This window comes from Coregonus lavaretus (genome assembly GCF_964263955.1).
Source record: "Coregonus lavaretus genome assembly, contig: HAP1_SCAFFOLD_1422, whole genome shotgun sequence".
Lineage (NCBI taxonomy): Eukaryota > Metazoa > Chordata > Actinopteri > Salmoniformes > Salmonidae > Coregonus > Coregonus lavaretus.
The window spans coordinates 23,525-37,500 of record NW_028158226.1 but is presented as its reverse complement, the minus strand read 5'-3'; the positions used below and the strand labels follow the sequence as shown (position 1 = coordinate 37,500).

Below are 13,976 nucleotides of genomic sequence, written 5' to 3'. Positions count from 1 at the left end.
GAGTACCAGTACCGAGTCCATGTGCAGGGGTACGAGGTCATTGAGGTAGATATGTACATATAACTAGGAATAAAAGGTACTGATAATAAACAGTAACAGCAGCGTATGTGATGAGTCAAAAGAGTTAGTGCAAAAAGGGTCAGTGCAGATAGTCCGGGCAGCTATTGATTAACTATTTAACTATGTAGCAGTCTTATGGCTTGGGGGTAGAAGCTGTTCAGGGTCCTGTTGGTTCCAGACTTGGTGCATCGGTACCGCTTGCCGTGCGGTAGCAGAGAGAGCGGTTTATGACTTGGGTGGCTGGAGTCTTTGACCATTTTTAGGGCCTTCCTCTGACGCCGCCTGGTATAGAGCTCCTGGATGGCAGGGATGCAGCCAGTCAAGATGCTCTCGATGGTGCAGCTGTAGAACTTTATGAGGATCTGAGGGGCCCATGCCAAATCCTTTCAGCCTCCTGAGGGAGTAGAGGCGTTGTCGTGCCCTCTTCACAACTGTGTGGGTGTGTGTGGACCATGTTAATTCCTTAGTGATGTGGATGGGGCCATGCTCGGCCCTCCGTTTCCTCTAGTCCACGATCAGCTCCTTTGTTGTGCTGACGTTGAGGGAGAGGTTGTTGTCCTGGCACCACACGGCCAGGTCTCTGACCTCCTTCCTGTAGGCTGTCTCGTCTTCGTTGGTGATCAGGCCTACCACCGTTGTGTCGTCGGCAAACTTAATGATGGTGTTGGAGTTGTGCGCAACCACAAAGTCGTGGGTGAACAGGGAGTACAGGAGGGGACTGAGCACGCACCCCTGAGGGGCCCCCGTGTTGAGGGTCAGCGTGGCGGATGTGTTGTTACCTACCCTCACCACCTGGGGGCGGCCCGTCAGGATGACCAGGATCCAGTTGCAGACGGACGTGTTCAGTCCCAGGGTCCTTAGCTTAGTGATGAGCTTGGAGGACACTATGGTGTTGAACGCTGAGCTGTAGTCAATGAACAGCATTCTCACGTAGGTGTTCCTTTTGTCCAGGTGGGAAAGGGCAGTGTGGAGTGCGATTGGGATTGCGTCATCTGTGGATCTGTTCGGGCTAGGGTTGAATGGCGGGAACCCGGTTACCAAGATTGACCGGGATTTAACTAAACCACTCCCCTTTCCCGGGATAGATGACCAGTAAATTATAATAAATTATTTACATTTACATTTCAGTCATTTAGCAGACGCTCTTATCCAGAGCCACTTACAGTTAGTGAATGCATACATGTTTTTTTTTTTTTTTTTATACTGGCCCCCTGTGGGAAACGAACCCACATCCCTGCCGGCCAAACCCTCCCATACCTTGGACGACGCTGGACCAATTGTGCGCCACCCATGTGTCTTTTACATTAACAGCATGGCGTGAAACGGAACTGTTAAATTATATGCAATGTCTAAATCTGTCTTCTCTACGGCCTCTGCATGATGAATCAATGCTCAGGGTGGAGACAGACAGCCCATCTCAGTATGGAGAGCAGTTCACAATGCATGTAGACCTATCATCTCACCATGGTAACAATGCATGTAGACCTATCATCTCACCATGGTAACAATGCATGTAGACCTATCATCTCATCATGGTAACAATGCATGTAGACCTATCATCTCATCATGGTAACAATGCATGTAGACCTGTCATCTCATCATGGTAACAATGCATGTAGACCTATCATCTCATCATAGTAACAATGCATGTAGACCTATCATCTCATCATGGCTCAATCTGGCTTTCGGGTGTAACCTTATTTTTTTATTGTAAAGATTTGTTTTTTTAAATTGCAGCTGCAGCGAATATCAGTCGAATATTGTTGCTTTTAATCAGGACACCCCACGAGCACTCTGTCGGTACTGATGGGATCTGAGCTGCTCTCGGATCAGCTTTGTCCATTCAAGTATTTCCTTTAACATTTTATAATTATTTCTATTGATGGATCAGCTCCTGCAAATGTTGAGACGGCTGATTCTAACGCTTAGCCAATAATGGACTAAATCACAGATTTGACATGTCATTATTCACCTCATGAGACAAATTGCACAGTAGCCTACAAGTAGCAAAATAGAACTCAATAGATTTTTAACATCAAATGTATTTCAATATGATTGTAATTGGCCTATAGCCTACTGTTTATATTTTTAATGCAGTCATCTCGGTTTTCATTTGAAGCATCTTGTTTGTATCAATTACAAAGACATTTGGCAACTTTATTTGTAGTCAACTTTGTTCACTCTCTCACAGTCTTTCTCTCTCTCCATCAACTCTAAAATAGATAATCTTGTTCTAGATCCTGTTCTAGATGTAGGCCTATATATATATATATATATATATATATATATATATATATATATATATATATATATATATATATATATATATATATATATATATATATATATATAGATGTCCTAGTCTACCTCTTTCGAAAACGTTAAATACAGCATCCAATAGAACTCACGGGTAGTTTGAAAGAAGAGCGAACGTGGGGGTAAGCAAGCAGTTATTTATTCAGACCCATAACCATTCAATCTTCGTTAAGAGAAGTGAAAGCCTTCTGCATCTAATTCTAGTCCTATATAATTCAAGGATGACATTACAATGATGAAGATAAGGACAACAAAACGTATTTAACTGTTGAAAGCGAGGAAGGACTGAAGCAACAATAGAGAGAGAGAGAGGAGGTAGGATAATACCATCAGGGGAAATATTATCAAAGGTAATGAGTCAGCCTACTAATTATACAAATAGGCCCTATTATATTTACATACCTTAGTTATATTTCACAATTAAAATCAAATTTGCTGTCTTATACTTGTTTAGTATTATTATTAATGTTATTATTTATGTTATTATTTTATTCTTAGTAGATCAGCTTTAATATTGAAGATAGATTGTAGCATCAATGTAATTGTCTGCATCATTTCCAATCCCCCATATATAGTTTCTGTAAATATATAAATACACATACATACCCACATATACACTACCAGTCAACAGTTTGGACACACCTACTCATTCCAGGGTTTTTCTTTATTTTTTGTACTATTTTCTACATTGCAGAATAATAGTGAAGACATCAAAACTATGAAATAACACATATGGAATCATGTAGTGACCAAAAAAGTGTTTAAACAAATCAAAATATATTTTATATATATTTGAGATTCTTCAAAGTAGCCACCCTTTGCCTTGAAGACAGCTTTGCACACTCTTGGCATTAACATCCCACGGAGCACCATTAAATCCATTATTAAAAAATTTAAATAATATGGCACCACAACAAACCTGCCAAGAGAGGGCCGCCCACCAAAACTCACGGACCAGGCAAGGAGGGCATTAATCAGAGAGGCAACAAAGAGACCGAAAGATAACCCTGTCAGTATCTGGTGTGGCCACCAGCTTTATTAAGTACTGTAGTGCATCTCCTCCTCATGGACTCACCAAATTTGGCAGTTATTACTGTGAGATGTTACCCCACTCTTCCACCAAGGCACCTGCAAGTTCCCGGACATTTCTGGGGGGAATGGCCCTAGCCCTCACCCTCCGATCCAACAGGTCCCAGACGTGCTCAATGGGATTGAGATCCGGGTTCTTCGCTGGCCATGGCAGAACACTGACATTCTTGTCTTGCAGGAAATCACGCACAGAACCAGCAGCATGGCTGGTGGTATTGTCATGCTGGAGGGTCATGTCAGGATGAGCCTGCAGGAAGGGTACCACATGAGGGAGGAGGATGTCTTCCCTGTAACGCACAGCGTTGAGATTGCCTGCAATGACAACAAGCTCAGTCCGATGATGCTGTGACACACCGCCCCAGACCATGACGGACACACCACCAAATAAATCCCGCTCCAGAGTACAGGCCTCGGTGTAACGCTCATTCCTTCGATGATAAAAGCGAATCCGACCATAACCCCTGGTGAGACAAAACCGCGACTCTGTAGTGAGGTCCTCTGTAGCTCAATTGGTAGAGAATGGTGCTTGTAACGCCAGGGTAGTGGGTTCGATCCCCGGGACCACCCATACGTAAAAATTTATGCACACATGACTGTAAGTCGCTTTTGGATAAAAGCGTCTGCTAAATGGCGCCTCTGATCCGATTTTCGGATTAAGCATAAATTGGCTCTTACCTCACATCGGCTACGGAGAGCGTGATCACACAGTTGTCCAGAACAGTTGGTGCTCTCATGCATGGCTCATGCATGGTTTCCCTTTGTAATCCGTGATAGTTTGCAAGCCTTGCCACATCCGACGAGCGTCAGAGCCCATGTAGTAGGATTCGATCTTGGCACTTTGCCTGTCTGATGGTTCAGCATAAGGCGTAGCGGGATTTCTGATAAGCGACCGGCAGCTCTAGCCTTTAACTCAGGACGGATGTTGCCTGTAATCCATGGCTTCTGGTTGGGATATGTACATATACGGTCACTGTGGGGACGACGTCATCGATGCACTTATTAATGAAACCGGTGATTGATGTGATAAACTCATCAATGCCATAGGATGAATCCCAGAACATATTCTAGTTTGTTGTAGCGAAACAGTCCTGTAGCTTAGCATCCCCCTTCATCGGACCACTTCCGTATTGAGCACGTCACTGTTTGAGTTTTTGCTTTTAAGCAGGAATCAGGAGGATAGCGTTATGGTCAGATTTGATAGGATAGTCTCGAACGAAGCTCATCCAGTTTATTCTCCAGTGATTGCACGTTTGCCAATAGAACGGAGGGTAGAGGCGATTTATCCACTATCCGACGTAGTCTCATCAGGTATCCCGCACGCTGGCCTCTATAGCGCCGTCTCCTCCTTCTTCGAGTGTCGGGGATTTGGGCCGGTCCGAGATAATCCATATGTCTTTCGCCTCCTACTTATTGATGTAGAAGTCATCGTCCAAATCGCGGTTAGTGATAGCTGTTCTGATGTCCAGAAGGTATTTTCAGTCATAAGAAACGATGGCGGAAACATTATGTACAAAACAAAGTTACGATCAGCACAAAATAAAATACACCAAAATAGCAAAGGAGCCCGTACAACTGCCGCTATTCCCTACAGCGCCAAACTGCCGCTATTCCCTCCAGCGCCAAACTGCCATATCCCTTCAGCGCCAAACTGCCGCTATTCCCTCCAGTGCCAAACTGCCATATTCCCTCCAGCGCCAAACTGCCATATCCCTCCAGTGCCAAACTGCCATATCCCTCCAGCGCCAAACTGCCATATCCCTCCAGCGCCAAACTGCCATATTCCCTCCAGTGCCAAACTGCCATATTCCCTCCAGTGCCAAACTGCTGCTATTCCCTCCAGTGCCAAACTGCCATATTCCCTCCAGCGCCAAACTGCCATATTCCCTCCAGTGCCAAACTGCCATATTCCCTTCAGCGCCAAACTGCCGCTATTCCCTCCAGCGCCAAACTGCCATATTCCCTCCAGTGCCAAACTGCCATATTCCCTCCAGCGCCAAACTGCCATATTCCCTCCAGTGCCAAACTGCCATATTCCCTCCAGTGCCAAACTGCCATATTCCCTCCAGTGCCAAACTGCCATATTCCCTCCAGCGCCAAACTGCCATATTCCCTCCAGTGCCAAACTGCCATATTCCCTCCAGTGCCAAACTGCCATATTCCCTCCAGTGCCAAACTGCCATATCCCTCCAGTGCCAAACTGCCATATTCCCTCCAGTGCCAAACTGCCATATTCCCTCCAGCGCCAAACTGCCATATTCCCTCCAGTGCCAAACTGCCATATTCCCTCCAGCGCCAAACTGCCATATTCCCTCCAGCGCCAAACTGCCATATTCCCTCCAGCGCCAAACTGCCATATTCCCTCCTCTCTAGACAGTCGTCCTTCTGAACTGAGCTGCAGGACAGGAATGAAACTGCTCAGGGATGTTACCATGAGGCCATTAGTGATTTTAAAACAGCTACAGAGTTCAATGGCTGTGACGGGAGAAATCTGAGGATGGATCAACAACATTGGAATGACCTAAATGACAGTGAGTGAAAAACCAAATACAAATATACAGAATAAAAACATGCATCCTGTTTGCAACAAGGCACTAAAGTAATACTGCAAAAAAACATAGTAAAGGAAGATACATTTTTAACCTCTGTTGATGTGCCCTTGAGCAAGGCACTTAACCCTAATTGCTCCTGTAAGTCGCTCTGGATAAGAGCGTCTGCTAAATGACTAAAATGTAAATGTAAATGTAACCTAAATGCAAAGCCTTGTGTTTGGGGCAAATCCACACAACACATCACTGAGTAACTAACCAGGTTACCATCCATCCAACCATTTCATGCTGATGAATTACCTCATAACCGGGCTAATGGAAAGATCACAGAACAATGTTATGAATGCCAACGGACAATTTGTTCGTTCGACATGGTGGGATCTTTTTGTGTGGACACGCCTTTATGCGCAAATATTAATATATAAAATATTGATATAATGACCATCATATCGAATTTAAACTTGGATGAAACTCTGGATGAAAATAAACAGGATGGAGCTAAGAACAGACAAAACCCAAGAGGAAAACCTGCGTCAGTCTGCTTTAATCCAGACACTGGGAGAGGAATTCCCCTTTCAGCAGGACAATAACCTACAACACAAGGCCAAATCTACACTGGAGTTGCTCACCAAGACGACAGTGAATGTTCCTGAGTGGCCGAGTTACAGTTTTGACTTAAATCTGCTTGGAGATCTATGGCTAGCCATGATCCCCCAAAATCAAATCAAATCAAGCTTTATTTATACAGCACATTTCAGACATGGAATGCAAAACAATGTGCTTTACAGGAAAAAAAACGAATAAAAAACAATGAAAATAAAAGCTGAAATATTTACTAGACAACAAACATAAGATCAAAAACTAAAGAATGACTAAAACTGAACAACTTAAAAGCACCCTGAGGGAAAGGAAAGCTAAAAAGATGTGTTTTAAAATCTATTTTAAATATGTCCACAGTTTCAGCCCCCCTCAGGTTCTCTGGCAGGCTATTCCAGAGGCTGGGGGCATAGTAACTAAAGGCTGCCTCTCCATCCCCCAGAGGCTGGGGGCATAGTAACTAGAGGCTGCCTCTCCATCCCCCAGAGGCTGGGGGCATAGTAACTAAAGGCTGCCTCTCCATGCCTCTTGGTCCTAGGCTTTGGGATAGTTAAAGGCCCAGTGCCAGAGGACCTGAGGGACCTACTGGGTACATAACTTAAAAGCATGTCTGACATGTATTGGGGTACACAATCGTGGATTGATTTAAAAACCAATAAAATTATCTTAAAACGAATTATAAAACTCACAGGCAGCCCAGTGCAGAGACCTTAAAACCGGTGTAATGTGTGCTCCCCTTCTGGTATTGGTCAGTACCCGTGCTGCAGCATTCTGTATGTTTTACAGTTGACCAATGGCTTTCTTGGGTAGACCAGACAGGAGAGCATTACAGTTGTCAAGCCTGCTTGTAACATATTGACAGAGCTCGAAGAATTATGAAAAGAATAATGGGCAGATGTTGCACATTCCAGGTGTGGAAATCTCTTAGAGACTTACCCAAGAAGACTCACAGCTGTGATCGACGCCAAAGGTGATTTTAACATGTATTTACTCAGGGAGCTGAATACTTATTCAACGACTATATTTGAGTTATTTAATTGATATACATCTTTTAAGAAAAAATGGTAACACAATAAAATGTAAATAAATCCAAGGGGTCTGAATACTTTTGCAAGGCGCTGTACTTTTGCACCCGTTCGTATTTGCACCTTTGGTTAGTTGAGGGGTTCTTGGAGGAACCTTAAATGGGTTTCTAGAGGAACCCTGTGGCATTAAGATAGATCATATATCTGTTTTTGGCCACCCGTGAGAGTAAATGTCATTCCTGTTAGTCTGTTCTGTTGTATTGTCATCACATGTTAATGTCACGACTTCCTCCGAAGCTGCCTCCTCTACTTGTTCGGGCAGGCTTCGGCGTTCGTCGTCACCGGCCTTCTAGCCACTGCCGCTCCTCATCTCGTCATTCCATTTGTTGTGTCTTGTTTGTTACACACACCTGGTTCATATCCCCTCATCAGCACCTGTGTAAGTGTTCCCTCTGCCCCCTTGTCCTGGTTCATATCCCCTCATCAGTACCTGTGTAAGTGTTCCCTCTGCCCCCTTGTCCTGGTTCATAGCCCCTCATCAGTACCTGTGTAAGTGTTCCCTCTGCCCCCTTGTCCTGGTTCATATCCCCTCATCAGTACCTGTATACGTGTTCCCGCTGCCCCCTTGTCTTTGTGTGTGATTGTTTATTGTGGAGGTTAAATGAGCTCGGTGGAGCTCCTTTTACTTTGTATCGACATATAGACGGAATAAACCTTTATTCTGTGATTTACCCTCCTGCGCCTGACTCCGTCCAGTTGAGGTTAAACACTGACAGTTTTGTGTGTGAGTTCCTCAACAGCCAATCCCAAAGTTTTTTATTTTATTTTATTTTATTTATTTAACCTTTATTTAACCAGGTAAGCCAGTTGAGAACAGGTTCTCATTTACAACTGCGACCTGGCCAAGATAAAGTTGGAAAAGTTACCACTTTACAATGTTCATATTATCCATATGATATTAGGATATGTAATATGCATGTTCAAGGAACACTTTAATTTGCAGTGTACAAAACATTTACGCTAACGGGTGACCAAAAATAACTATCTGAAAGCCATGCCTCCAATAAGCCACGCCTCCAATCTGATAGGCTGCTATCTCTACAATATATAATTAAAAAGGTTCAAAATGTAACCCCTCCAAACACAAAAAGGTTCAGTTTGAACCGTTACACAGGGGTTCTTCCAGGGTCCTTTTTTACCTGGAAAAGTTCTGCAGGTATGGCAACCCAAAAGGTTCTCGGAGGGTATATAATGCACTGGTTTTGAACAGCTTGTTGATGTACAGTTGAAGTCGGAAGTTTACATACACTTAGGTTGGAGACATTAAAACTCGTTTTTCAACCACTCCACATATTTCTTGTTAACAAACTATAGTTTTGGCAAGTCGGTTAGGACATCTACTTTGTGCATGACACAAGTAATTTTTCAAACAATTGTTTACAGACAGATTATTTCACTTATAATTCACTGTATCACAATTCCAGTGGGTCAGAAGTTTACATACAGTGAGGGAAAAAAGTATTTGATCCCCTGCTGATTTTGTACATTTGCCCACTGACAAAGACATGAACAGTCTATAATTTTAATGGTAGGTTTATTTGAACAGTGAGAGACAGAATAATAACAAAAAAATCCTGAAAAACACATGTCAAAAATGTTATAAATTGATTTGCATTTTAATGAGGGAAATAAGTATTTGACCCCTCTGCAAAACATGACTTAGTACTTGGTGGCAAAACCCTTGTTGGCAATCACACATAGGTCAGACGTTTCTTGTAGTTGGCCACCAGGTTTGCACACATCTCAGGTGGGATTTTGTCCCACTCCTCTTTGCAGATCTTCTCCAAGTCATTAAGGTTTCGAGGCTGACGTTTGGCAACTCGAACCTTCAGCTCCCTCCACAGATTTTCTATGGGATTAAGGTCTGGAGACTGGCTAGGCCACTCCAGGACCTTAATGTGCTTCTTCTTGAGCCACTCCTTTGTTGCCTTGGCCGTGTGTTTTGGGTCATTGACATGCTGGAATACCCATCCACGACCCATTTTCAATGCCCTGGCTGAGGGAAGGAGGTTCTCACCCAAGATTTGACGGTACATGGCCCCGTCCATCGTCCCTTTGATGCTGGGGGTCATAGGCAGCATTCCTCCTCCTCCAAACATGGCGAGTTGAGTTGATGCCAAAGACCTCGATTTTGGTCTCATCTGACCACAACACTTTCACCCAGTTCTCCTCTGAATCATTCAGATGTTCATTGGCAAACTTCAGACGGCCCTGTATATGTGCTTTCTTGAGCAGGGGGACCTTGCGGGCGCTGCAGGATTTCAGTCCTTCACGGCGCAGTGTGTTACCAATTGTTTTCTTGGTGACTATGGTCCCAGCTGCCTTGAGATCATTGACAAGATCCTCCCGTGTAGTTCTGGGCTGATTCCTCACCGTTCTCATGATCATTGCAACTCACGAGGTGAGATCTTGCATGGAGCCCCAGGCCGAGGGAGATTGACAGTTATTTTGTGTTTCTTCCATTTGCGAATAATCACACCAACTGTTGTCACCTTCTCACCAAGCTGCTTGGCGATGGTCTTGTAGCCCATTCCAGCCTTGTGTAGGTCTACAATCTTGTCCCTGACATCCTTGGAGAGCTCTTTGGTCTTGGCCATGGTGGAGAGTTTGGAATCTGATTGATTGATTGCTTCTGTGGACAGGTGTCTTTTATACAGGTAACAAGCTGAGATTAGGAGCACTCCCTTTAAGAGTGTGCTCCTAATCTCAGCTCGTTACCTGTATAAAAGACACCTGGGAGCCAGATATCTTTCTGATTGAGAGGGGGTCAAATACTTATTTCCCTCATTAAAATGCAAATCAATTTATAACATCTTTGAAATTGGTTTTTCTGGAGTTTTACTGTTCAAATAAACCTACCATTAAAATTATAGACTGATCATTTCTTTGTCAGTGGGCAAACGTACAAAATCAGCAGGGGATCAAATACTTTTTTCCCTCACTGTACACTAAGTTGACTGTGCCTTTAAACAGCTTGGGAAATTCCAGAAAATGATGTCATGGGTTTTAGAAGCTTCTGATAGGCTAATTGACATCATTTGAGTCAATTGGAGGTGTACCTGTGGATGTATTTCAAGGCCTACCTTCAAACTCAGTGCCTCTTTGCTTGAAATCATGGGAAAATCAAAAGGAATCAGCCAAGACCTCAGACATTTTTTTGTAGACCTCCACAAGGCTGGTTCATCCTTGGGAGCAATTTCCAAACGCCTGAAGGTACCACATTCATCTGTACAAACAATAGTACGCAAGTATAAACACCATGGGACCACGCAGCCGTCATACCGCTCAGGAAGGAGACGCATACTTTGGTGCGAAAAGATTAAATCAATCCCAGAACAACAGCAAATGACCTTGTGAAGATGCTGGAGGAAACAGGTACAAAAGTATCTATATCCACAGTAGAATGAGTCCTATATCGACATAACCTGAAAGGCCGCTCAGCAAGGAAGAAGCCACTGCTCCAAAACCGCCATAAAAAAGCCAGACTACGGTTTGCAACTGCACATGGGGACAAAGATCGTACTTTTTGGAGAAATGTCCTCTGGTCTGATGAAACAAAAATAGAACTGTTTGGCAATAATGACCATCGTTATGTTTGGAGGAAAAAGAGCCAGGCTTACAAGCCGAAGAACACCATCCCAACCGTGAAGCACGGGGGTGGCAGCATCATGCTGTGGGGGTGCTTTGCTGCAGGAGGGACTGGTGCACTTCACAAAATAGATGGCATCATGAGGAAGGAAAATTATGTGGCTATATTGAAGCAACATCTCAAGACATCAGTCAGAAAGTTAAAGCTTGGTCGCAAATGGGTCTTCCAAATGGACAATGACCCCAAGCATACTTCCAAAGTTGTGGCAAAATGGCTTAAGGACAACAAAGTCAAGGTATTGGAGTGGCCATCACAAAGCCCGACCTCAATCCTATAGAAAATGTGTGGGCAGAACTGAAAAAGCGTGTGCGAGCAAGGAGGCCTACAAACCTGACTCAGTTACACCAGCTCAGTCAGGAGGAATAGGCCAAAATTCACCCAACTTATTGTGGGAAGCTTGTGAAAGGCTACCCGCAATGTTTGACCCAAGTTAAACAATTTAAAGGCAATGCTACCAAATACTAATTGAGTGTATGTAAACTTCTGACCCACTGGGAATGTGATGAAATAAATAAAAGCTGAAATAAATAATTCTCTCTACTATTATTCTGACATTTCACATTCTTAAAATAAAGTGGTGATCCTAACTGACCTAAAACAGGGAATTTTTACTAGGATTAAATGTCAGGAATTGTGAAAAACTGAGTTTAAATGTATTTGGCTAAGGTGTATGTAAACTTCCGACTTCAACTGTATGTATGGATGACCTCTCTTCCTCACTCCCCTTCTCCCTTTCTCTGTCCTTCTTTCCCTCTCTCTCTCTCTCTCTCTCCTTCTCTGGACAGGAGGTTGACATGGCAGAGCGAAGGCCGAAGGAGACTGAGGAGAGAAAGGAGATAGAGGAGCGAGAGAGGGTGGAGAGAGAGAGAGCAAGAGAGCTAGAGAAGGAGAGGGCGAGGGAGAAGGAGCAGAAGCAGAGGATTGACCGGGAGTTGGACACACTTGAAGAAAAGACCAAGAGACTGAGAGATGGTGAGAGGACTATAACCACCACGTAACCATACTTTGACCACCACCACGTAGAACCATACCCTGAACACACACTCACTCACTCACTCACTCACTCACTCACTCACTCACTCACTCACTCACTCACTCACTCACTCACTCACTCACTCACTCACTCACTCACTCACTCTCTCTCTCTCTCTCTCTCTCTCTCTCTCTCTCTCTCTCTCTCTCTCTCCAGGCTGGGAAAAGGAGGAGGAGGAGAGTAAGAGGCGGATCCAGAAGGAGGAAGAGAACAGGAAGAGGCGTGGCCAAGTCCAGGAAGAGGTTGAGAGGCGCAACCAAGCGGCGCTAGCCAGTCAGGAAGTGGCGGAGGCAGAACGTCGCAGGAAGGAGCAACTATTGGCCAAGCTGAGGGAGATTGACAAGCAGAACGAGCCACTGTTCTCCGAGGTCGACCCAGAACCCCCAGAGTCTAGCTCGGGTTCCACTGCACGTTCTCCTCGACGGTCCTCCGAGCCACGGAACCAGAACCCTTCCATCTTCAGCTTCACTGAGCCGGAGGAGACGGGCGGTTTGCGTGGGGGGGCGGAGAGCAGGGAAGGGGGCAGGTCAGGGCGAGGGGGGGCAGAGAGCGGTTTGGGTCCAGGGGTGGGGATAGGGACTGGGAGGAGAGGGGTGAGGGCTCAGAACTCAAGCGAGGACCTGGCTTTCGGTAGCTACGCCCCCTCCTTTGGACGGCCGGCCCCACGGGGGGGTACAGGCTTCCCAACCCCACCACCGCCCTCGGCTCTGGACGCGCTGCTGGGGCAGTCAGAGAGAGAGAAGGAGAGAGGAGGCCTAGGCCCGGAAAAGGAGCGGAAGTCCATTTTGTTGCAGCAGCTCTTTGGCCCCCCATCCAGCCCCTCCCCGATCTCCGACAGCAATCCAGATGTCCTCTTTAGCCCCCCCACCTCCACCCTCACCGGCCCCCGCAACTGCAGAGAAGGCTTTTTCCCCTTTGAGCCCAAGTCCCCTGCACCCTTCCTCTCCTCCCTCCACGTGACCGAGAGCAGGCCGACCGTACGAGCCATTGCTTCCTTCGACGACGACATCGAGGAACTCACACTTTGATCAAATCACATTTTATCAAATTATTTGTCTGTCGAGGAGGAACACTTGGATTGGCCGTTGAGGCTGTTAATCACTATACTAAGGGTGGACCCGGTGGTTGGGTTTCCACAGGGTTTTAAAAGCACAAAGTCATATTTGTTATGATATCAGATAAATCTAAGCCTGGTTATAGACTGTTTTATCTGATAGATAAATGTCTCTCAGTCTGTGTACTATGTATGTGTGTTGCTCAGGGTAGTCTGTAAAATCAGGGAAGAACATCACGTTGACAGCTATATTGTTGACAGCTATAACGTTGACAGCTTTAACGTTGACAGCTATAATGTTGACAGCTGTAATGTTGGTTATTGAATTGTTGCATCAGAGGTACACTATATATACAAAAGTATGTGGACACCCCTTCAAATTAGTGTTGTTGACAGGTGTATAAAATCAAGATCAAAATCGAGCACACAGCCATGCATTCTTCATAGACAAACATTGGCAATAGAATGGCCTTACTGAAGAGCTCAGTAACTTTAAACGTGGCAAGGATGCCACCTTTCCAACAAGTAAGTTCGTTAAATGTCTGAC

The 13,976-nt window shown here is 44.9% G+C and overlaps 1 protein-coding gene across 1 annotated transcript in view; it reads left to right on the top strand.

The window, feature by feature from the left end:
* The window catches only part of LOC311124264 (lebercilin-like), a 33,813-nt gene extending 20,058 nt beyond the window's left edge, over positions 1-13,755 (top strand). The window contains exons 9-10 of the mRNA XM_084198434.1: positions 12,128-12,314; positions 12,532-13,755. Coding sequence (XP_084054560.1) covers positions 12,128-12,314; positions 12,532-13,403 — 1,059 coding nt within the window. The 3' untranslated portion in view covers positions 13,404-13,755. The remainder of the gene's footprint in view (positions 1-12,127; positions 12,315-12,531) is intronic.
* The last annotated feature ends 221 nt before the right edge of the window (positions 13,756-13,976 follow it).